The 22,960-nt window shown below is 38.7% G+C and overlaps 2 protein-coding genes across 2 annotated transcripts; one reads left to right on the top strand and one right to left on the bottom strand.

Annotated features, from left to right (window-relative positions):
* The first annotated feature begins 9,013 nt into the window (after positions 1–9,013).
* On the top strand, positions 9,014–10,827 carry LOC137738454 (pentatricopeptide repeat-containing protein At4g15720). The gene has a single exon (XM_068478085.1). It carries the CDS (start codon positions 9,014–9,016, stop codon positions 10,820–10,822), a length of 1,809 nt encoding a protein of 602 aa, XP_068334186.1. The 3' UTR covers positions 10,823–10,827.
* A 1,208-nt stretch (positions 10,828–12,035) lies between these two features.
* LOC137738430 (cysteine-tryptophan domain-containing zinc finger protein 3-like) lies at positions 12,036–22,017 on the bottom strand. Its single transcript, XM_068478064.1, has 11 exons — positions 21,539–22,017; positions 20,333–20,405; positions 20,113–20,237; positions 19,601–19,993; positions 18,282–19,507; positions 17,682–18,109; positions 15,576–17,578; positions 15,312–15,469; positions 14,939–15,099; positions 14,352–14,509; positions 12,036–13,803 (listed from the first exon to the last, which is right to left on the bottom strand). Exons 1-11 carry the CDS (start codon positions 21,638–21,640, stop codon positions 13,585–13,587), a joined length of 5,046 nt encoding a protein of 1,681 aa, XP_068334165.1. The 5' UTR covers positions 21,641–22,017; the 3' UTR covers positions 12,036–13,584.
* Positions 22,018–22,960: the final 943 nt, after the last annotated feature.

The raw sequence follows: 22,960 nt of genomic DNA, 5'->3' as shown, positions 1-22,960 counted from the left end.
TGTAGATAAAGTTTTATAAATTAAATGGCATAAAAGTTAATGATCGGAATCATAACTATTACTTAAACGTTGATAAACATGATCATTTTTTTATTTGTGACACATCATTTGGTTTATAAATTTTGTCCGCAAATTTAGACTTCTTAGCATTACTCCATCCAAAATAAATGTGCCCTCTTTGTGGTTTTTATAATTTAGTGACATTTGTCCACCCATTTAACAGTCTTAAAATGTCGTCATCTCCTCAAATTTCTTGAAAAAAAAAAAAAAAAATACACGTGTCCAAAATGCAAGTGTCCCCCCTTCCGAGCATCAGACGCTCTCCCTTCTCTAATCAGAGTGGGATTTTCGTACTTAATTTTTTTTTGTACTTTTTACGTTTTTTTCAGGAAATTGTTATTAACATTCCAAAAATCTCATTTGGCACTTCAAGGTTTCTATAATTAAAAAGAAAAATACACTTATAAGGAGTGTAAAATGAAATTTTTGAAATGTTAATAACAGTTCCATTTTTTTTATTGTTTTGTTTATTGATTAGACTAAATGAGTTAAAAAGAAATTAACTGACAAACTTAAAACGATAGTGCATGGGATTAAAAGGGAGTGCAAAAATCCGGAATCACTCCCTTTATATTAACTACAAGGGCAATCGTTTTTTTTACAATTTAAAAGGCTAACTAGTTTATAAAAGGCCATAATGTACTTGGTTAATTAAATTTTGGTGACTGTAAAGAAAAATTTGGACACAAAACTGTAAACAAGAGTCTTTGTAATCAAATGTTTTTGTGCGTTGTCAATGAATGAATTCGGACTACGGCTTCTACAATTCAACTTACCTGTTACAGGTTTTTTTGCATGGTATCATCCATCTTTTGATCCTGACCTCCTTCCCTCCATGTCAACGTCGGCCTCCTCTCTTCCTGGCCCCAAGGTGGCACAATTTTTTTCTGAATGCGACCAAGATGAAGTCCCAAAAGTATTCAAACTTGGAAACAAAACCGCCCCCCCCCCCCCCCCCCCCCCCCCCCCCCCCCCCCCAAGTCGATATCTTTTGGAGGAAACTTTACCCCCTTAAAATTGCTTCACTCCATCACGACACTTGTCACAAGTTTCATTTATATATATAGATACATACATACATTTGCTTTCATCATTCCATGTATGACGGAAGCTAGGGCACACCAATGCATGCAATAATATAGTTCTGTAAACTTTTACAATATACAATATATATTGTTGTAAAGTAAAAACTGAAAGTATAATTTCTTTTCAAAAGACTACCAATTAGCAGTTTATATAATGATAACTGTCTCCATTTAATTGAGGGAGGAGGATTCAAATTTGACTAACACTAATGTAAGTTTGAATTTGTTTATAGTGAGTTTAACATATCACGATAATTTGACTCATACTATTTTTGTAAACAGTTCTTCATTTGTATAAAGAAAAGAAAAACAAAATTGTCATGGAAAAACAAAGTCAAAAGAAAAGAATATATTTTCTTAGAATAATTTGAGGAAGGTGACGATGAATATGCTCAAGGTGGACAAAGAGATATTCCAAAGCAAATAGTAGAAAGTGAATAGTTGTAGATATAATTAGGATCTTGCGGCTTCGTAATTTTTTTATGTAAATTTTTTTTTCTTTCAGATTTATGTCTCGTTGTCAAATAAAAAATATACATATGAATGGGTGCTTTTTAATTATGGACGGCAACCTACCATAACACCATTGAGATTGGGAGATGGTGGTGCATGATATGTTTGATTGTTTCTTTCTGAAAAGATAGAAGACTTAGGCACCGTCAATCTCAATAATTTATATGATTGATCTTGTTGTTTGCGCAAGCAATATCAACCGACTAAATATCAAGCCAGTTTTTCAAGGTCTAGAAAGAGTTGTGCACCGATGCAGTCCATCAATTTTTAGGAGCTAGAAAGTGATGTGCACATGTGCAAAAACTTCAGAATCACTAAACGAGACTTCCTTCAAAGTAAGATTTTTTTATAAATTCTTTGTAATCTCATGTTTATTATACTATATTTTATAATGTATATGTGAAAATTAAAGTTAAACTATAAGGTGATACAGATTTCATATAAAATTCTACTTTGAGAGAATCTCGTAAATTTTTCTACGAGTCAGTGTTACCACTTGTTAGTTTATGCCACGTGTACTACACTTACATTTAAATCTAGGTAGTTAATATTTTTAAATTTTGTTTCTTTTCTTTCCACATATGTCCCTAATTTAATATTCGAAATCTTAACCATACCATACTATTCATTTTCTTCATTAATATTAAACATTTCCAATTCGTTAAGGACTCCCTTGTTTTTTTATACAAACGGTACTAGCTAGACTAATGGGGCGGGGGAGTGAGAGGTCTTAGGTTTGAATTTCGCGAATGACGAATTTGATACCAAATTAGGTTGTCCATTATGTGACTTAGCCGAATTCCCCCTTCCTTAGTGTAAAAATATTGATGTGCTAAAAAAATTGGCAGGTAAGTGGGTTAAGCCTCATAATGGGCTGGTAAAAATACGGTTCAAATTCAACTTTGACAAGAATCTAACCTAAAATATTTTATTTACAAGTGAAGAGGAATATCATTAGATTGTAATATTAAAAAGAAAAAAAATTGTTTTCAGACTGCCATACGGATTGTGTTGCACGATATGACCTATTAAGATATCTAGTATGTAGGCGTGAGCCCAAATTAGATTAAGAATATAATTATGTTTCCTAGTTTGGTTATAATTCTTTTAATATTACTTGTATTACAAGTTGTATCTTATATTTAGCCTCCTTGAATGAGAAGAATAACATAGCACAATTCAAACCCTAAACACTTTTATCTTGGCATCAGAGCAGGTTTCGGCCTGTCTCTTTCTCTAAATCCTATCCTCGTTCATTACCGTTTTCAGTGCTTCTCTTTGTTAGATGTGTAACAACCATTGAAACCAAGCTCAGAAGTCTCGAAACAAGAGACCACCAGACTCGTTACAACCCAAAGCCTAAAAACATATAAACCTAAACTACCAAACCGTGTGTCTCGAAGCAAGAGACACCACCTATTGGAAAAACCAAAAACTAGAAATCTAAAGCAAAGATTGGTTCCATGGCTGACAGCCAAACGTTGGTTCCAATCTCTAGCAAAAAGGAGCACAGGCTGGCTAATTATGAAGCCCACAAGATAATTGGATAGCAAGGTCCATCTGGAATCCACAACCCAATTGGGATGCAAGCATATGAACCTGGAGCCCGAAATCTAAATGGGCAACAAGCAATTGAAGATGTTGGTAGCAACTTAGGCATGGGCCCGCCTAGCCCACCAACGAAGACTCATCAAGACTAGAACCCGAACCCAGACAATCCGAGCCCACATCTGTCTTTATTGAATTTGATTGCTTCTCAAGGGCAATCCGATGATCCAGGTAACTCTGGCACAACTTTGATTGCATCTGTTGATCTTGATATAAGTTGGATTATTGACTCTGGAGCCACTGATCATATGAATTATGATCGTACTTTATTTAACTCTACAACCCCACCACCATGGGATAGTATTGTCACAGTTAATGGAGGTGTTGCCCCCAGTTACAAGGGCAGGTACGATTGCACTCACTTCTACTTTCTCCTTACACAACTGCTTACTTGTTCCCATACTCTCTAGCCATTTGTTATCTGTGGGACAAGTCACTGAGCAATTAGACTGTGTTGTGCAAATGTTTATGTTTTTCTGTTTACTTTAGGATATCCGAACTCAGGAGATCATTGGGCATGGTACTAAGAGAAAGGGGTTGTACTATGTTGTTGATGTTACACAAGGTCGTGTTCATCAAGTTCAAGGTTGTGATAGTGGGAAGTTGAAGACCATTCAGTTGTGGCATCGTCATCTTGGTCATGCTTCCTTCGGTTATTTGCAAAAATTACTTCCGTCATTATTTGGTAATATTTCAGATTCTTCATTAAAGTGTAATGTTTGCACATTAGCCAAAAGTCATCGAGCTTTTTATCCCTCGAGTTTGAATAGAAGAGCAATTCATTTTGAGCTAATTCATTCTGATGTATGGCGGCCATCTCCGGTTACTACTCAGCATGGTGTGCGTTGGTTTGTAACATTTGTTGATGACTGCACCAGAATGACTTGGTTGTACCTCATGAAAAATAAAAGCGATGTGGGTAGTATCTTTAGAAGTTTTTATCACATGGTTTATACTCAATATTCACTCACTATTAAAGTGCTTCGATCAGACAACGGTGGTGAGTATCTTAATCAGGAACTTTCTTAGTTTTTGACGAAAAAAAGGCTTTCTCCATGAAACTTCGTGCCCTCAGACCTCACAACAAAATGGAGTCGCCGAACGGAAAAATTGGCACATACTTGAGATTACCCGTGCCCTTCTTATTAGTAGTTGTGAACCCAAGACATACTGGGCTGAGGCAATCACCTATGCTATTTATCTCATGAATTGAATGCCATCGCATATTATATCTTTTAAAACACATTTGGCCGTGCTTGCCGATCATGCTTTGCTCCCTTCCACCCTTCATCTCGAACTTCGAGTTTTTGGTTGTGACGCATATGTCCATCTTCACAAAAATCAATGAAGCAAACTTAATCCATGTGTCGTACGGTGTGTTTTCATTGGATTCAGTCCACAACAAAAGGGTTATCGTTGTTATCATCCACCTACCCGACATGTCTACGTCACTATAAACGTTACCTTCTCTGAACATGAATTATTTTTTCTTCCCAGCCATACTCCTTTGGGGGAGATATTCGTAGGTAAAGATTATGGATGGTTCGATGTCCTTACTGGTTTAAGTATTGACTGCCCAAATGAAGGCCCAAGGCACGGGCTGGATCTGGAGGATAATGAAGGCCCAAGACATGGACTACATCTAGAGGATAATAAAGACCCAAGACACAGGTTGGAATTAGAGGATAATGAATGGGGGTCTGCAGATAGACCACAGGACCGTGATGGAACATCGCCTAGTAGGCCACTTGCTATTGACATCCCATGTTGATCGTCTTTTGCACCAGCCGACAACCCAATTGGGCTTGGGCCCTCTCTTGTGTCTGCCAATAGCCCAAATGGGTTTCCTGCTGCGTCGAATTGCCCAAATAGGCCATATGTTATCTGTTTAAGTAACAACTCTAGTAAAAACCCCTCTCAGACTTCTCCAGTGTCAGTCCATGATCCAACGAATATTCCCAAGGTAAGTACTCACTCGGAAATTATTGAACCATCTTATATGTTGCCTCCTCGACAAAATCGAGGAAAACCACTAAATAGGTACTCTCCAGAAGGAAAGATGCGGTATTCCATTTCAAACTATGTCTCTACTTATCGACTTTCACCAAAATATTGTGCATTTGTTCAGCAAATGGAAACCATCAAAACACCTACCATAGTGGAAGAAGCTTTGAAAGATTCGAAATGGACTAAAGCAATGCAAGTTGAAATGGAAGCACTACAAAAGAATAATACATGGAATGTGGTCCCACTTCCCAAAGGAAATAAATCAATGGGGTGTAAATGGGTGTTCACTATTAAACATAAGGCAGATGAAACAATTGATAGATACAAGGCGAGGCTAGTGGCCAAAAGTTTTACCCAAACATTTGGGGTTGATTATCAGGAGACTTTTTCTCCTATTGCAAAGATGAATACCATTAGAGTTTTATTATCTTTTGCTACGAACCATGATTGGCCTCTGAGACAGTTTGATGTTATGGTGATTTAGAGGAAGAGGTGTGCATGGATATTCCATCAGGTTATGGCACTGCGAGCTCCAGTGGGAAAGTGTGTAGACTTCGAAAGGCACTGTATGGCCTTAAACAATCACCTAGAGCGTGGTTTGGGAGATTCACCTAGGCGATGAAGAAGTATAGGTATCGACAAGGAAATGCAGACCATATGTTATTCATCAAACATAAGGATGGCAAGGTAACTCTGCTTATCATATATGTAGATGATATGATTTTCACAGGTGATGATACAATGGAAATTGAACGTCTGCAAGAACATTTGTCTTCTGAGTTTGAGATGAAAGATCTTGGAGGACTTAAATACTTATTGGGAATTAAAGTGGCTAGGTCTCAGGAAGGAATATACTGACCTCATAGAAAGTATATATTGGATATTTTCTCTAAAACTGGTATGGATACCCCTATTGTGCAGAATCATCATCTAGCAATTTATTAGAATCAAGTCCCAATGAATAAGGAAAAGTATCAAAGATTGGTAGGGCAGTTGATTTACTTGTCGCTTACAAGACCAGATATTGCTTACGCAGTAAGTGTGGTGAATCAATTTATGCATGCTCCTAGTGAAGATCATATTGCAGCAGTAATGCGAATTTTTAGTTACTTAAAATGAGCCCCAGGAAAAGGTTTGATGTATAGAAAGCATGGCCATATGGAGGTGAAAAGGTATACCGATGCTGTTTGGGCTAGAAATATTACTGATCGGCGGTCTACATCGGGATACTTCACATTTGTAGCTGGAAATCTTATGACATGGAGAAGTAAGAAGCAAAATGTGGTGGCAAGGTCTTCGGCCAAGGCTGAGTACAAAGGAATGACACATGGTATTTATGAGCTTCTATGGCTTCGGATTCTACTCATTGAGATAAGGTTTAAACCAAAAGGTTCTATGCTATTATACTGTGATAATCAAGCAGCATGGGAGATAGCTAACAATCCGGTGCAGCATGATAGGACCAAGCATGTTGAGGTGGATAGACATTTCATCAAAGAAAAGTTGGATGTTAAGTTGGTTGACATTCCATTCATGAAGATAGAAGAGCAGTTGGCAGATATCCTAACTCATGTAGTTTCTGCAAGAAGGTTTCAAGACTTACTCGACAAGTTGGGCCTAGGTGATATCCATGCACCAACTTGAGGGAGAGTGTTGGCATGAGCCCAAATTAGATTAAGAATATAACTATGCTTCCTAGTTTGGTTATAATTCTTTTAATATTACTTGTATTACAAGTTGTATCTTATAATTAGCCTCCTTGAAGGAGAAGAATAACATAACACAATTCAAACCCTAAACACTTTTATCTTAGTATGTTATGAAAACGACACGAACACGAAAAACACGACATGAACGACAAGTCTTATGCTGCATAAACTGAAACTGGACAGGGAGTCCTTTGGTAGGTTTAACATGTGCTTCTGTTGAAGATGGTTGGCCGACCGTCAGATCAAAATGTCAAAATATGAACATGAATCTGTTTCAAGGTGAATTCAGTAAGGTTCTTCAGATAAGATCTTGCAAATAAGTTCACGCCACATTGATTCACCTTCTAGCATGTCAAAACATTAAAATACCAAGCTAGAGAGATAAAATTCAAATCCAAATGCAATTTCTTTGAAATTAATTTATGTATTTTCGATGAAAAGCAATTCAAAAAGCAATTCAAGTTGATATATGTGAAGAAAAGAAAAGGAAAAGTCAGATGTCATGTCTTAAAAAATTGAAAATAAAAAATTGAGAGAGGATTCAGATGGGACTGGTCACAACTCTTGTATTTCTTAAGTACGAGCGTACCTAGGTATTATTCAAAAAGAAATTAAATAAAAAAAAATAGAAGTATGGGTAAATTATACTTTAACACCTCAAGTTTGGGATTGATTTCAACTTCTTATAAAATCTTTAAAACATTTCAATTTCATACTTGAAGTACTATTTTATTTCAATATAATACATCCGTTACATTTTCCATCCATTGATTCGTTAAGAGCTGACGTGGCTGCCACATTTGTGCTATGTGGCTGCCACATTTGTGCTATGTGGCTGCCAAATTTGTGCTACGTGGCAAAAAAATAAAAAATAAAAACTAAAAACGCAAAACCCCACCCTTCTTCTCCTTCATAAGCCTCCTAACCACCTCATTCTCTTCCACTCTCTTCACCACCCCCAATCTCTCATCCTCTCTTTTCGACCTTACAAAACCCGAGCTACCCCTCACTCTGCCACCATTTTCCGCCGAGCCACCACCCTCTTGACCCAATCCACGATTTCCCTTAAGGCCCCACCTTTCTCCACCGATGTTACTGAGACTGCCCCAGCGGATTCAACTTTCACTGACACCTAGAAGAAAGTGGCCTCGCACATAGACCCCTCCCAAGACCTCATTGACCTTCATGAAGCCTCGGCCTACTACCTAGTCAGGGGCTGATCAAGGGCGCGATGGACGGAGTATGAGATCTTGCCCCGGACGAGGTTGGAGTCGAAGTGGTAGAGGTGGAAGGTGGAGGTGATGATGTGATGGAGGTTGGAGGAGCGGCAACTGCAGTGGGAGGTGGCGGTGAAGTGGAAGACTATGTTTTCGGGGTAGGTAGCTTGACGGATGACTGAGAAGACGTCGACAACAAAACCGCGGAGGTAGGTGGTATCCAATGTCATGGCGATGTGGATGATGAAGGGGTCATTGTGGGAGTTCTGGTCCAACGAGGACCATATGGTTCGGGGGCATCCTCGTCTGTTACGGAATACAGATGCTTCTCGGAACTTAGGGGATGGGGATATGGGTTTTGGTTGTTTTTTTTTAATTTTAAACTTTTGTTTAAATAATTATTTTAATATTTTAAATTTGTTTATTAAGTTTTTAGTCACGTGACACAAATGTGGCAGCCACATCAGTACAAATAGGGACCCCATATTTGCCACATCATCACTTAACGGTTTACTTAACAGATTTTCTAACGGATGTATGAAATTGAAATAAAATGATAAGTAAATGTATGAAATTGAAACATTTTAAAGATGTTGTAAGGAATTGAAATCGACCTCAAACCTGAGAAAGTACAATGTAATTTACCCTAGAAATATTGGTGCAATTAACATTGGGTTATTAATAAGGGGCATATATGAAAAGAGGATAAAAAATTGAGTGGAATATGCAAAAACCATTGGTTACCAAACGTCGTCGTTTGACCTTTCATGTTATAAACAAGAAAGATCCTCGCGTGTGACAGCGCGCAAGACAAATGAGAAACCCCTTGAACCAAAATCTCATTTTTGCCCTCACCGCCTCAAACCTTTCCCGCCAAAATAAACCGTCAATTTTTCATCTCGTTGAACAGCTCCGGCACTGTAAAGATTCCGGCTCCGCAGAGTCACTGCATTCCGCCGCTATAAAATCCGGTTATTTATATGACACTTTCACCACAAACCATGTCATCAACTGTTATGTCAGGCTCCGAAGAATCAACTTTGCAAGCCAACTGTTTGATGAAATGCCGGAACCAAACGTTGTGTCGTGGACCTCGCTCATGGCTGGTTATGTCGACACGGGTCAGCCTGGAATGGCTCTCTGGCTCTTTGGGAAGATGCCTGAGTGTTCGGTTATTCCCAATGAGTTCACATTCGCGACTGTGATAAATGCGTGTTCGATCCTTGCTCATCTCAGAACTGGGAAGGAAGTTCATGGGCTTGTTGAAGTTTTGGGTTTTCAATCTAACCTTGTTGTTTGCTCTTCGCTGGTTGATATGTACGGGAAGTGCAATGATGTTGATAATGCTCAACGGGTTTTTGATTCGATGAGTTGTAGGAATGTTGTTTCATGGACTTCAATTGTTTGTGCTTATGCACAAAACGCGCAGGGGCAGGAAGCGCTTCAACTTTTTCGAGAATTTATTCATTTGACGTCAGAGCGCCCAAATCATTTTATGTTGGCTAGTGTTGTCAATGCTTGTGCAAGCTTGGGTAGATTAGCTTCTGGGAAAGTTGCACATGGATCAGTAATTCGGGGTAGCCATGATTCGAATGATGTGATTGCAAGTGCACTGGTGGACATGTATGCTAAATGTGGGTGTGTTGAATATTCTGATAAGGTTTTCCGGAGGATTCGGAATCCTACTGTAATACCCTACACTTCAATGATTGTGGCTGCAGCAAAGTACGGACTTGGGAGAATATCTCTTCAACTCTTTCAAGAAATGATCGATAGAGGAATAAAACCGAATGATGTCACCTTTGTTGGGGTCTTGCATGCTTGTAGCCATTCAGGGCTAGTAGATGAAGGCCTCCAACACTTGGAATCTATGTTTGAGAAGCATGGAATATTACCGAATGCAAAGCATCATACGTGCGTCGTTGATATGCTTGGTAGAACTGGCCGGCTCAACGAGGCCTACAAACTAGCCAAATCTATCCCAGCAGAACCAAACCAAGAGGCCTTGTTGTGGGGCACACTTCTTTCGGCGAGTAGGCTTCACGGAAGGGTAGACATCGCTGTTGAAGCTAGCAGACGGCTAATAGACTCTAATCAACAAGTAGCGGGTGCATACGTCACATTATCAAATGCTTACGCATTGAACGGAGAGTGGGAGAGCTCTCATGATCTTAGGTCAGAAATGAGGCGTACAGGAGTGCAAAAAGAACCCGGATGCAGCTGGGTTGAGGTCAAGGACTCAACTTATGTATTCTATGCCGGAGATGTGTCATCCTGTGCGCGAGGGAGCGAGGTGGTGGCTTTGTTGAGGGATTTGGAAGGGAAAATGAAACAAAGAGGGTATGTAGGAGGGAGTTTGGGACTGGTCTTTGTGGATGTGGAGGAGGAGGCCAAGGAGGAAACTGTAGGTTTGCACAGTGAGAGATTAGCGTTGGGATTTGCGTTGATAAGCATACCGAAGGGAGTGATCATAAGAATAATGAAGAACTTGAGAATGTGTAGGGATTGTCATGAAGCTTTCAAGTTAATTAGTGAGATTGTCGAGAGGGAATTTGTTGTTAGAGATGTTAATAGATTTCATCACTTCAAAAGTGGTTCTTGCACTTGTACGGATTTTTGGTAATTTGTATCCAGTTTGTGTTTATATCCTTAATAATTACGGATATTTAATATTGATCCCCGGAAGGCAGTTTTTCTCTGTGCAGAACGTCCAGTCTTTCTTAAAGACATTGCGAACTGAAGAAACCTCGCTTCTCAATTTTTCGTTGACCGCGATCTCATTTATTGACATGGTTGCTTAAACTTTAAGGAAGCTAGCTTCAGTTGACTCAAAGTAAGCGCCATATGGATTGAAGCGTTCCACTTAAAACCTAAATAATAAACGACACCAAAGTTGAAGAAAATTGAGTAGATTTTTTCAAGACGTCCCAAATAGAGAATCTCTTTCTCCCAAAGGACACATGAAAAACCCATGAATTCTCCAAAAAGTAGCAAAAGACGTCTGGCCCTTGCATTGCCTTAAACAAACAACGTTTCCAATCTCCAAGTTCGGATTAAATTTCTGCCACATTCACAAGCAGCCATCTTTGCATTAACAGTCTAATGCTCATCATGTCGGAAAGTTTTCAAACAGAGATCTCCTACTCCGGCAGTCCAAGAGAGCTGTTCAACCATAGGGGTCGAAGCCTCGAGAAAATCTTCAGGAAAGAAAATAAATTCCAGAACTCAAAGGAATTAAAATACTGGAGGCAACACTGAAAAGAATACTCAATGTTGGAGTAAAAAGAAAAACAAGAGAAACAGAAAATACATGTAAATAACCAGCACCTGCTGCTGCCAGCGACCAAAGTCAGCACCCAGTCTTCTCCTTCCTAAACCAAGATCCCGCTTTGTGAATCAAAACCGGTAGAGCAACACTGATTCGATAAAACCTGTATCCTGTGGAAAGTATCCGGCTTCCTCATCATAAAAGAACAAAACTTGATATTAATTCAAATCTACATATTTAACGTTTCAAGGCAAGAATCAAATCAACAAAAACCTTGCCTATCTAGCACAATTGATGTACTACACCTACATCACGGAAGAAAAACCGTTATCTTACTACGTTTAAAAATAACAGAAAGAACTATTCGTATATAAGCTGATAGAATAACAATCAACTGAGAGAGAGAGAGAGAGAGAGAGAGAGAGACCAACACCACCATGGAATTATGGGAGAGTGGTTACTGAAAGTGGTGTGCACAGGTATGAACACCCTCAAGCATGGCTGCCTAACTTTATCATTAAACAAATCAAAACGGAACTCAGCCATTTAAAATTGTTGTGCACTGAAATTCAACATAAAGCAGCCATATCAATCACCAACATGGATAGATCTACAATTTTGCGAAACATAATAGGTAGAACCTCATTCGCTCATTGTAAATCTAACGCTGATAACTCAACAATCAATGGCGACATTGGCAAAATCAAGCTTGCAAAACAATGAATGACACCACATGGAATACAAGTGAAAGTAGCATGAAAACCAACAAGTTGAGTGCCACGGAAAAAATGAACTCGTTCACTCAGTTGATGCGGTAAGCAAACCAGTCTGACCAACACCAGGACCATTTGAACTGAAACTACAGTCACGGCTCATGAACCACAGCATAAGATATTATTACTGATAATAGAATAGCAAACTGCAAGCTTAACATAAACCAAAAACAACAACAACAAAGCCTTCTCCCACAAAAAGGAAAAATATATTTCTAAGTTACTCGTTAGCAACCAACTCCAACCGAGAAAAAAGAACCCCTTGTAAATTTTTGAAACTAGATATAGAACTTCAACTCTTAAATCTCAGTGTATCACAAGCAGATGGCATGAATTGCGAAAACAATTTCATGTGTCCACATCAAAGCATCACAAGTTATTGATGCAGAAGTAAACTGACACATCCTACCACATACAAGGCAAAATTTATTATTAGAATAACACATGAATAATATAGGGTAATTCTTGCAAAAGAAAAACATTTGAAAACCTGTTTTTCTTACACTTGGAAGTCTTGAACTCACATGCAGCGATGGTCCTAGAGTGTACTCCACCATGTAGGTCACAAGTCTGAACTTCTCAGGGGTTGCTCAACCAAAGTTCTTTGATTATCACCTACACCAACATAAAAAAGTTCCAAGGTAACTTCAACATATTGAAAAATACATTACTCGAAAGACTCCTCCCTTGTTGCCATTAAAGTGAAGTAAAATATTACATACCTGAAGATTTCATTCATGCATCGGTCCTTGGAAAGTTGGCACAATCAACGTATACAAAAGCTTAGGCTTTTGTTCTACAAGTATAAGGGGAACCTTGCCCAGGAATTTGGTTTGCATTCCATCAAAATTTTAATAAATAGTAACAAAACAGAAAAATGCTTGATAGAGCATTGACCAGTCACCACTATATCAGTATTCAACCTTCTCAAAATGGTTGCCTAAGAATATTCTTCCAATCCCTATAGACATTTTTTAAACCCTCAAGCTCCAAACTACAGGAGCCTAAAAAAAATATGTAACTGAACTATTACAATATCTCCCAGCTGTGCTCCCGAACAATGAATTCCTCTTTTCCCAACCCATGAAAACTTATGGCTGAGCATGATGTGCCCTTATCGGCATCAAAAATAGACTTAACTTGCAAAAAAATACATTACAAAAGTTGGTAATCAATCTCACTTTGTACACATGTACAGAAGAGTAATGAACTGTCAGTAACCGGCCTTCTATGAAAATTTTCAAGTGAAGGCCCAGGCGGGCATCCTTTCTCCTTTTTTATTTTCCTGATGCCTGCCTTCTTAGGAGAGAAAGCATGAAAACGTTCAATATATACATGGTTGACTTAATCTCTGGCACCACCAAATTTGGATTGACTTATGGCCTCCATTGCAAGCTTAACCAGACGGATAAGCTCCTCTAAATCTTGGAAGCTGAAATCAATGACCCTCCTAATAGAAGAAATAGAACCATTCTTATGTGCATCTCCCAGTTCTGCGCAAGCAGTTGCAAAAGCATTCTGGGATTTCCTCGAGGCTTCCATTGCAAAATTTACATCCTGTGTCTGCAAAATAATATATACTCATCTTAAAACCATTACCATACACTTAAATCTGTGCGAAAATATCTTACTGGTCTTACATGAGACAGGATGACCTATGAATTTATAATCCAACTAAGTATTTTAAAAAACAGAAGTGAAAAAGAAACTAGTATGAGCCTACTGTCGAAACCCTGCCAACTAAAAGTCCTAGATATGCATTGAGTTAGCTGTCAATTAAGAAATAATCAACTTTCAAGATAATCACAAGTCACTCAAGATGCTTATAGGAAAAAAATAGGCTTGCTTGGAAGCTTTCATACAATAATTTTTTTTTTCTTTTTCTTCGCTGAAACTCCAATAACAATTGGCTAATCTAGGAAAACATGCAATACCCAGTGGCTGGAAATTTTAATTCAGCTTCCTAACACTTTTATCCGGTATACATCCATGATTCATAGTACTGAATCTTTGGTCCTGAATAAGTGAGTATCAAAATACCTTGAAAGAATAATTCTTAGCAAGTTCATAAAATTCATATTGAGATTGAGTGCGAGACTGAATCAACTTACAAAGTCAAGCAGCCTGACAAAATTAGAGCGGTTATGAGCAGCAACAACATGGTTTCCAAAAACATGAGAACCAGCTCCGTTGGACAATATAGACTTGTCTGCCATCACTTGGTTGTTCAAGTTATCTAAATCTGATGCAGAAGACGATGGAGACTCACCTGAACAGAGAGTTTAAAGACAGAAAAAAAAAGTTGAGTTGTTTGATATTCTTTCTCAGTAGAAAGGTCAGAACACACCAGATTTGGACCTTCTGCTGTTTTTATCAACAGAAGCTATCAGGTACATTTTTATCAGAAATGACAGATAGATAATGGTAGATATTACATTATTAGTTATATGATAAGTATGGTTCTGCAAATAACAGTAACAGACAGTATCTCTAAAGACTTGACATTTTCAAGTAAACATGTACTGAATTGTAAGTGATAAAAGCAAGGGGACCACATGATTGTTCAGTAACATAAACGATCAAACTAGAATAAATAACCTATAACTTGAAATCGCAACCATCTCCCAGTGGAAGAACAAAACTGAAACTTGGCATGAAATCCAAAGATTATCACATAAATCATTCATAACCTCCTTACCTAGAGGAGCCATATTGAAAGTCGCTTGCAACTCATGCCGATCTCTGTTTGTACTAGAATGTTTACAGTAAACCACCCTCATGTATGCCACCTCAATGCATTTGTAAGCCAAGGCAGCAGAGGCCACTTCTTGGCGGCTTTCATATTCATGAGCACATAATCTGTCAATTCAAAAGGTTTAGCACAGAGCCAAACACCAGCTATAGGAATGCAGAAACAAAAGCTTCAAAACTGTATAGTACATTACATATTTTATAAAATTAAAATGGGCCATCTCTGCATTAAATAATAGCTAATTGAATCTATTGGCTGAGAAAATGTCATCTGGTCAAGAAACAGGTATTTCTCTTAAAATTTAGAGCATTTAACTTACTCGCAAAGTTTAGCTGTAGTACTGTACACTTGCAACGTAGTTATATCTCCATGTTTGCCATTCTCACTACTGCAACTTTCTAAAAGCACGGCTCCTTGGAGATACTTCAGGGCAGCTTGGAAATAAGCCTCACTACTTTCAAAATCAAACCCAGAGTTCTAAACATAGTAAAAACACAGTATGAGTTAAGAGAACAGAAAAATAAATTTGTATCCATTATGTTATGTACTAAAGATGACTAAAAGTCAAATGAGAACAGGAAACCTTAAGATAATCAGCATAGTCTCTAAGCCTCTTGGCTTCTATCAAGGTATTAGTAGCAGTTTGGCCTGAGGAGTTTCTCACAGGACTTGGCGCACTGACATCTAATGCTCTCTGTTGATCAGGCATGAGATGTACCAAATTGCAATTAACTCCATTCTTGTTAGCAGCAGTCCCAGCCTGCTTTAGTGACTTTGGCACATCACCATTGACAATGGTATCAACTAGAAGCCCTTCAAACACTACTACTCTCTCAGACCCTGCAAAAGGTCTAGGGCAAAGAGATGGTGTTTCTTCTTTCCTTTCACCTTGGCAATGTGAAAACAATTGTGGTTTCCCACGTCTTGACTCATGTTGCATCTGACCGCCCTCATGATTCTGAATCAGGTTCTGTTGCAAGGCGCCCTTCCTATTGGGGCTCTGTGTAGAACTAAACTTCACATCTGACGCATCATGGTCCTTTCGTTTTAGTTGAGTTTCCACTCCACTGTCACTTGACCCATGTCCTGCTTTATCCCCCCTACCAATATGATAGTTTTCATCCTTGACCTCAACCCACTTAGTGCTACACTTTTCTGGAAGATCGTGTCTAAAATTATTCCCTTTTTCATGAACATTATTGGGTTCCATCTCAGACACATATCTTTGACTCTTCTTCGAGTAATCATTCACTGGATCAGAAACCTTCATCCTGTTCCTATCCAAATTAGAAGTGCCACTTCTAACAATGTCCTTAGACTGCAAACAGGAACCCTTGCCAGATTTTTGCACACAAACAGCATCTCCAGAGTAGTTCTTGTTCTCTCTATCATCTTCATGTGAATGATTCATGCCATGCTGATTACTGAGGCACTGGCCATTTTCCAAACCATCATCATTACCACTGAGCAAATGGCTATTCCAAACTTCACAAGAAGGTTTGGCTGTGACATTGAATTCACCATTGGCATCTCCATCCTCGTAGCCTGCTAATGAAAATTTATGGGATTCAGCATGACTACTACACAAAATCGATTCCTTCTTGGTTGTCCCCAATCTATCAATATTAACAGTTCCATCCCCACCCCAGCATCTTTCGGAATTATTTGTTAAAGGAAAACCACCATAAGCGGAATCATCTATCCCCAAAGCATCTCCCCTCGCTGAAGTAAGCCTGTCTGCATTGGAGGTCCTCGAAGGAGATGAAGAAACTGATTCCACAGGTGAGCCTTTTACTTCTTCAAGGTTAACTCTAGTTTTATAGGAACCTGAAACCTTTGAAGAGCTTGAAGTGGCAGCCAAAGAAACATGCCCGGATCCGAAATCCCTTCCCAATAAATTTACACCATTGAATGTTTGTTGAGATGCATTCTTTTTACTATGTTTCTTGGGTTGCTGGTCTTTTACAATACTCCTATCCTTTTCCGCAACATGAATTGAATGAACTTTGGTGCCTGACATGACAATCTGGGTTGCTCTGCTTTTTCTATTTGATCTATCATCTCCATTGCCAGTACTAGACTCTTTACGATCAGACTTCAAAATCCTGGACTTCTTCTCCTTCCGATATCCGCTTTCACCACTTTCTTCCTTGGTATATACCTTCCCTTCATGCCCAAAATCTTGAAATGTCTCCACATTATTCTGAGAATCCTGCCACTCTCTCATCTTTCTTTTCTTCATGGAACTATCTCTAGTACCTGTTCTCACGTCCAAAGCCCCACCATGCAATGAGACCTGAATTTGGTCTTTCAATTTCTTTGCAGAAACTTGTAATTTGTCCTTGGCAGGCTTGGCTACATCCTTTGTGTCTTCAGAATGACAGAGGTCATTGTTTTTGGCGTCCTGACCATGTGCCTGGGATAACAGACCAGCACTTGAACCGACACAAACCTTTCCAATGTCAACATTAGAATTCGGGTTCGTATCAGCATGCCCCATATCTCCTCTCTTCGGTTTCTTAGAAGTTCCAAATGTATGCTGATCATCCTCCTTCTTGTTTTTCAATCGTACTGCCTTGGCATTACCTGCAGATATTGAACAACCCAAATAAATAGAGGCACTGGTTACTACTTTTGCACAAACATGTTATGGCAGTAGGAAGGGGAAACTTTACAGATAATCGCATACCTCCACTTGTTTGCTTCTCCTTCTGCTTAGGTATGCTTTTTTCGATTCCCAAGTTTTGCAGCTTGCTCATATGTCGAGAACTAGATTTCTTTATCAGATTTGATTCTAAAGGAGGCTGGTTTATGTCATTTGAGCTTAAACTTTTTACAGCTACTTGCAGGTGGTTCTTTGTAGAGTTCAAGAGACCACTTCCATTACCTGCATTTGGTATTTCCCTTGAACCAAGTATCTTCTTCCCTTGATTAGACATGGCATGAGAACTGAGATTCCGATCATAATGTAGGGCATCAACTGCAAGTACTGCAGATGCTGTTCCATTAGCATGAGTCTGCAGCTTATTTATACCTTCTGAAGATGGGATCTGGTATAATGCATAGAGTGCTTTGGTTGTTTCCTCTTCACTTATTTCGCATCGATTCATCCCAGGCCTACAAAACAATTTCAATACCACAGTGAAAAGGCAGCAAAACAGGCACACATACGCTCATGTGATTACTTGAATATCTGAGTGTGTGTGTGTGTGTGTGAGAGAGAGAGAGAGTGAAAAAGAAAAGGGGTGCAAATGTTATTGTCAACCCCAACAATGAGAAGGAAGCTTACAGCCAATTAAGCATGCTACACAACCACTTCTCAGGGAGTTGCTCCGGCTTAGTACCGTAGGGTAGAAGCCGCCACTTATGACAACTATCACAGCACACCCAATCTTCTTCTATAATGACAGGAGCTGCAGCTGTGGGTACGAGCTCCAAAGCCAGTCCATTTTCCTTTGTTCCTTGGCACAGAATGGGAGCATCTTTTGACAGTAACCTATTCTCGGACTTTTTGCCACTCAATTTTTCCTTCGGTTTATCCAAACATGCCCTCCCTTTTATATCAATATCAGCGGCAGGTCTTTCTGCTAGATCCACTTTATCCCTTTGTTCCAATCTTTTGCCCCCCACTGAGACTCTTTGATTACCTCTGACCTTATCCTTCTGTGACTTTGACTTCTGAATTTTTATATCAGATGGACGAACACCATGACCTCCACTCAATTTATCTGTTGGTAATACACCTATTTCAAACTCCATGCGTTCCTTTGTTGAAATATTAGGTGGCTTTTCATTGCTTTGATTTTCCTTTGATTTGATCTTGCCCTCAGAAGATAGCTTTGCTCTCTTGCTATGCACATTAGTTTTTGCTTGTTCACGTGATGGACCTTTCTTACGAGCATTGTGTTTGAGCAGGTCATGCTCTTCCTTGCATTTGTATACATCAGAATCATCTTTTGAGGCTGAAATCTTGTAACCCTTGCACTTGACATCATCCCTGAGATCAACTGGAATATCCTGATTAGATATCAACTCAAATGACTCTTCCTTCACTAATTCAGAGGAAGATAATTTTCCTTTCACCTCATTCTCATTGGCCTCCCTGGAAGCTTCAGGTGTCTTACCAATCACTTTCAAACAATTACCAACAAATATTGAATTGGACAAAGGTGTCGCTTTCAAGTCATTGGGCACAAGCTCCTTGTCTTCTTGACTCCCAGCTTCTGATTTCTTTTTCATGATAATTTTTGTGTTATTCTTGATACCATTCTCAAGCTTCAGCGCTACCGGACTTTCACCCTTCCTGGATACTTTCATTTTTATCTGCTTTGACACTTTGGCGTTGCCCTGTGTGAAAACAGTGTCATCTACAGACAAAGATGAATGTTCTTGATGACCCTTAGATGAAGGCACTGGTTTTTGTTGATAAAGCTTTCTCTTTCTTGCTAAGCAAAGCAAACTGTCATGGAGTGGTGATATCAATGCATCTCCAGGAACAGGGAAGGAAGTCATAACCTGTTACAAAACATAAACAACGCCCATCAATGCAACAGATCATTTTAGGTCCATCTACAGCAATAGAAACTGCACTAAAACATCTGAGCTTACCTGAATAATGTTAGTAGCAGTGTCATCCACAATCACTTGAGATGGAGGTATCATCTCCTTACTTTCCTCAGGGCTGTTCTCCAAAGATGAAGATGGAGAGCTAAGTCCAAGACCACTATATATTGCTACATTCTTCCGAGCCGTGTTATCAGGGTTCATTTTGATTCGAACCTTCAGTGTCCTTTGATCAGTTGGATTGCCCTGTCTGTTTGAAGTTTCATCTTTCAAGGAACACCTCTCAGCTACTTGAGCAGAAGTTAAGCATGAATTCTGCTTAACTGAAATATCTCCAAGCAGGACCCTTGAATTATGTGACAAATTAGCATTGTTAGCAGTTCCAAGCCTCACATCTGGGGCTGCTTTTGAATAAGCTTTCAGATTCTGAGGAGCACCCTGTATGTTAACATAACCCATGAATGTCCACTAAAATAGAACTTTCCAATCTGACAAGATCTCAGCCATAAATAAATCCTTCCTACCAAATAACAAATAAGAAGAATTTTATCACATACCTCTGTTAAACTTTTAGGAGATCTTGATGTGTTGTAGTTTATCTGCGGGGTCTTCGGATGAGACAAAATGGATGAAGACCTTTCATGGGATGGTAAAAAAGAGCCATACCCACCGTACTTTGCCCCTGACAGAACAATAAAGTCCATCCACCTGATGAGCCACTAAATTTACAAGTACAAATATGAAGCACTGTCTACTACTTTCATGTATGTCACTTACCCAAAGTCTCAACAGAATTCCCGCCCTCAAAATCCTTCAGGAAATGGCCCAGAGCATTCTGAATTCTCTCATCCTTGAAAAAATCAAAAGATAGTGCCGTTACATACATTTTTTATTTATTTAACTGTCATTACATAGATAAGATCATAAAAAAAAGAAAGACTATAAGCACATTGTCTGCACAGAAACACAAAGGGTAATTACAGAACGTTGCAGAAGAAAATCCTACTTTACTTTCTTTCTTAAATTTCTAAAGACGCCGATTTTCTAAACTTGTCTTACTGTTACCTAAAACCGGCTTAGCCCATCATGGGATTTGTTCACGTATCTGGCAATCAATAACGCTTTTCAAAGGTATTTTGATAGCCAAGACGACAGAATCGAGGAAGTGAAAACTAAATGTTAGTTTCAGAGACAAAATTTGGCCTACTAATCTCAACTCAGCTACTCAGCATTTGGAAATTTATAGGGGGTTTAAATATTTTGTTCTCTTGGACACTGAACAAACAAGTATTGAGTTCAAATTCACTAATGCTTTCCTTGGATCAATAACCATATAAGTAATCTATGAAGCATCAAAATGAAAAAAGAAAACTTCGGCTCATTTAAAAACTCTATATACCACAACTCATAGTCAATAAATGGCACGTACGAATAACTCCAAGAGTTCACTATAGTAATGCTGTTGCACAATCAAATATTCAGCAATCAGCCATGAATGTACTTTTTCTATACTTGAACCAGAAAATAATCTACATTGTATCTAAAGCCAGCCGAAAACACCCAGAAACTTCACTGGCAGTGTCCGAAGCATTTGTTTATCACGATGTGTTGGAATACAGCGCAACTTAAAGACAACTAATTATTGCATTACGTTTTACTATCCAAGGGATAAAAAATTCTACTTCACCCTGCAAACAGTTGCCTGCAAGTCTAAAATTCCAGTTTAAACTCAATTTCCTATTTTCCTTACGTTCTTACATTTTCTCGGAAACCAAACAAGCAGTTACAAATTACAATCCACCATTGTAATACAACATAGACATACATCAAAGACAGCATAGAAACTCTGTCTTAAGAACAAATTCAACACCCTATTATCTTCTTAAGATGTTTATATATTGTTAATCAACCCCAAAGCTTTCAGTAAAGATTCTATGGAGAAATTCGAACACGAATGAATCAATGAGACAAAGATGCCCTTACAATGTAAGAGAGATCGTTGTCCGGGTCAAGGTTTCCCTCGTCATCATCCTTGTAATTGCGAGGAGCCTCACCTTCTTCAAGCTCAGTATTATTCCCCTCCATCACAACCAACCTTACCAAACCCTAACCCTAACCTACCTCTAACCCAAAAACCCCAACCTATTCACCCCTTCACGCACCGACCTTCCCTAAAGTCCAGCATCAGTCCAATCCCCAAAATACCCTCTCCGACCCACCAATGCTCTCGGAAAACCCAACAAAACCCAGAACCAGATTCTCCGATAACCGAACTTTCACAGTAGGAATTTCAAAACCCCCCTATGAAAAACAATCCCCAAAAATATTAAATAAAAATTCACTGAATTCATATTATGTCAAAGCTCTTCCGGTGGAAGTCTCCGATCACCGGGTTCCGGGATCGACGGCGGAGATTGGTCGGGGCCGATCAGTGCTGATTATTGATTGGCTGCAACGGGTTTCGACGGATTGATTCAATTTTACGCACACTCTCTTCTTCTTCTCTTTGTTGGTGTACAATTTTATTAATTTATTATTTTATTTTATTTCTGCCTTGCTTTCCTTATTTTTGCCCCTTTTTCTATTTTTCTATTTATTTTTATTTCTGATTTGTTTCTCTTTTTGGTTTGCGATTTTTTTTTTAATTTATTTTTTCACGTATAATTTTGGCGCATGAAAGAAGGGGTGCATTTATTACGATAGCTTCAAATTCTGGGAAGTCGGAGGCACCGGTTTCTGATGAAACGGCGCCGTTTGCCACGTGTTGTCAGTTGGGCGAGATATGCGCCGCGTACTTGTCGCGCGGAATGTGGACCTTGGTTTTGTTATGATATCGAAACGTTGGATTGGGACATGACTACGTAAGAAACGTGGTGCAACAATAACATAGTTGAAAATAACTCTCTTTTAATAAATAAATACGTTAATCAACATTTAAGTAACAATCTAATCATCGATAATCATTTTATTTAGTTTACAAAATTTGATCTCACTAACTTACTCATTTCTTAGTTAATCGTTGTCTTGTTCATCTTTGAGATTGCCCACTTAGATTTTGTACATCCTCACTTTGGTCATCCTGCAAAGCTGCAACCAAGTTAAAACATCGTCCACCATCCTATACTCCGAGATTTTTAAATGTAGAAATGCTGAATGCTTTTCTCAACTTTTATGTTTTTTTATAGTACTTATTATCCTAAACATATGAACGAGTTAAAAGTATAAGTTAGTAAACTTAATAAACAATAGTAACTAATACTGTCACTAGTAATTCACCCATGTCGTGGTTGTAGCATAATTAAAACAACGTAAGTCCACGATCCCTTCAATCCATCAGTAAATCACCCATGTCGCGGTTGCAACATAGTTGAAACAATGTCTACTATTATTGAGTGCAAACATCGA

Source organism: Pyrus communis, chromosome 6 (genome assembly GCF_963583255.1).
Source record: "Pyrus communis chromosome 6, drPyrComm1.1, whole genome shotgun sequence".
NCBI lineage: Eukaryota > Viridiplantae > Streptophyta > Magnoliopsida > Rosales > Rosaceae > Pyrus > Pyrus communis.
This window is presented reverse-complemented; position numbering and strand designations above follow the sequence as displayed.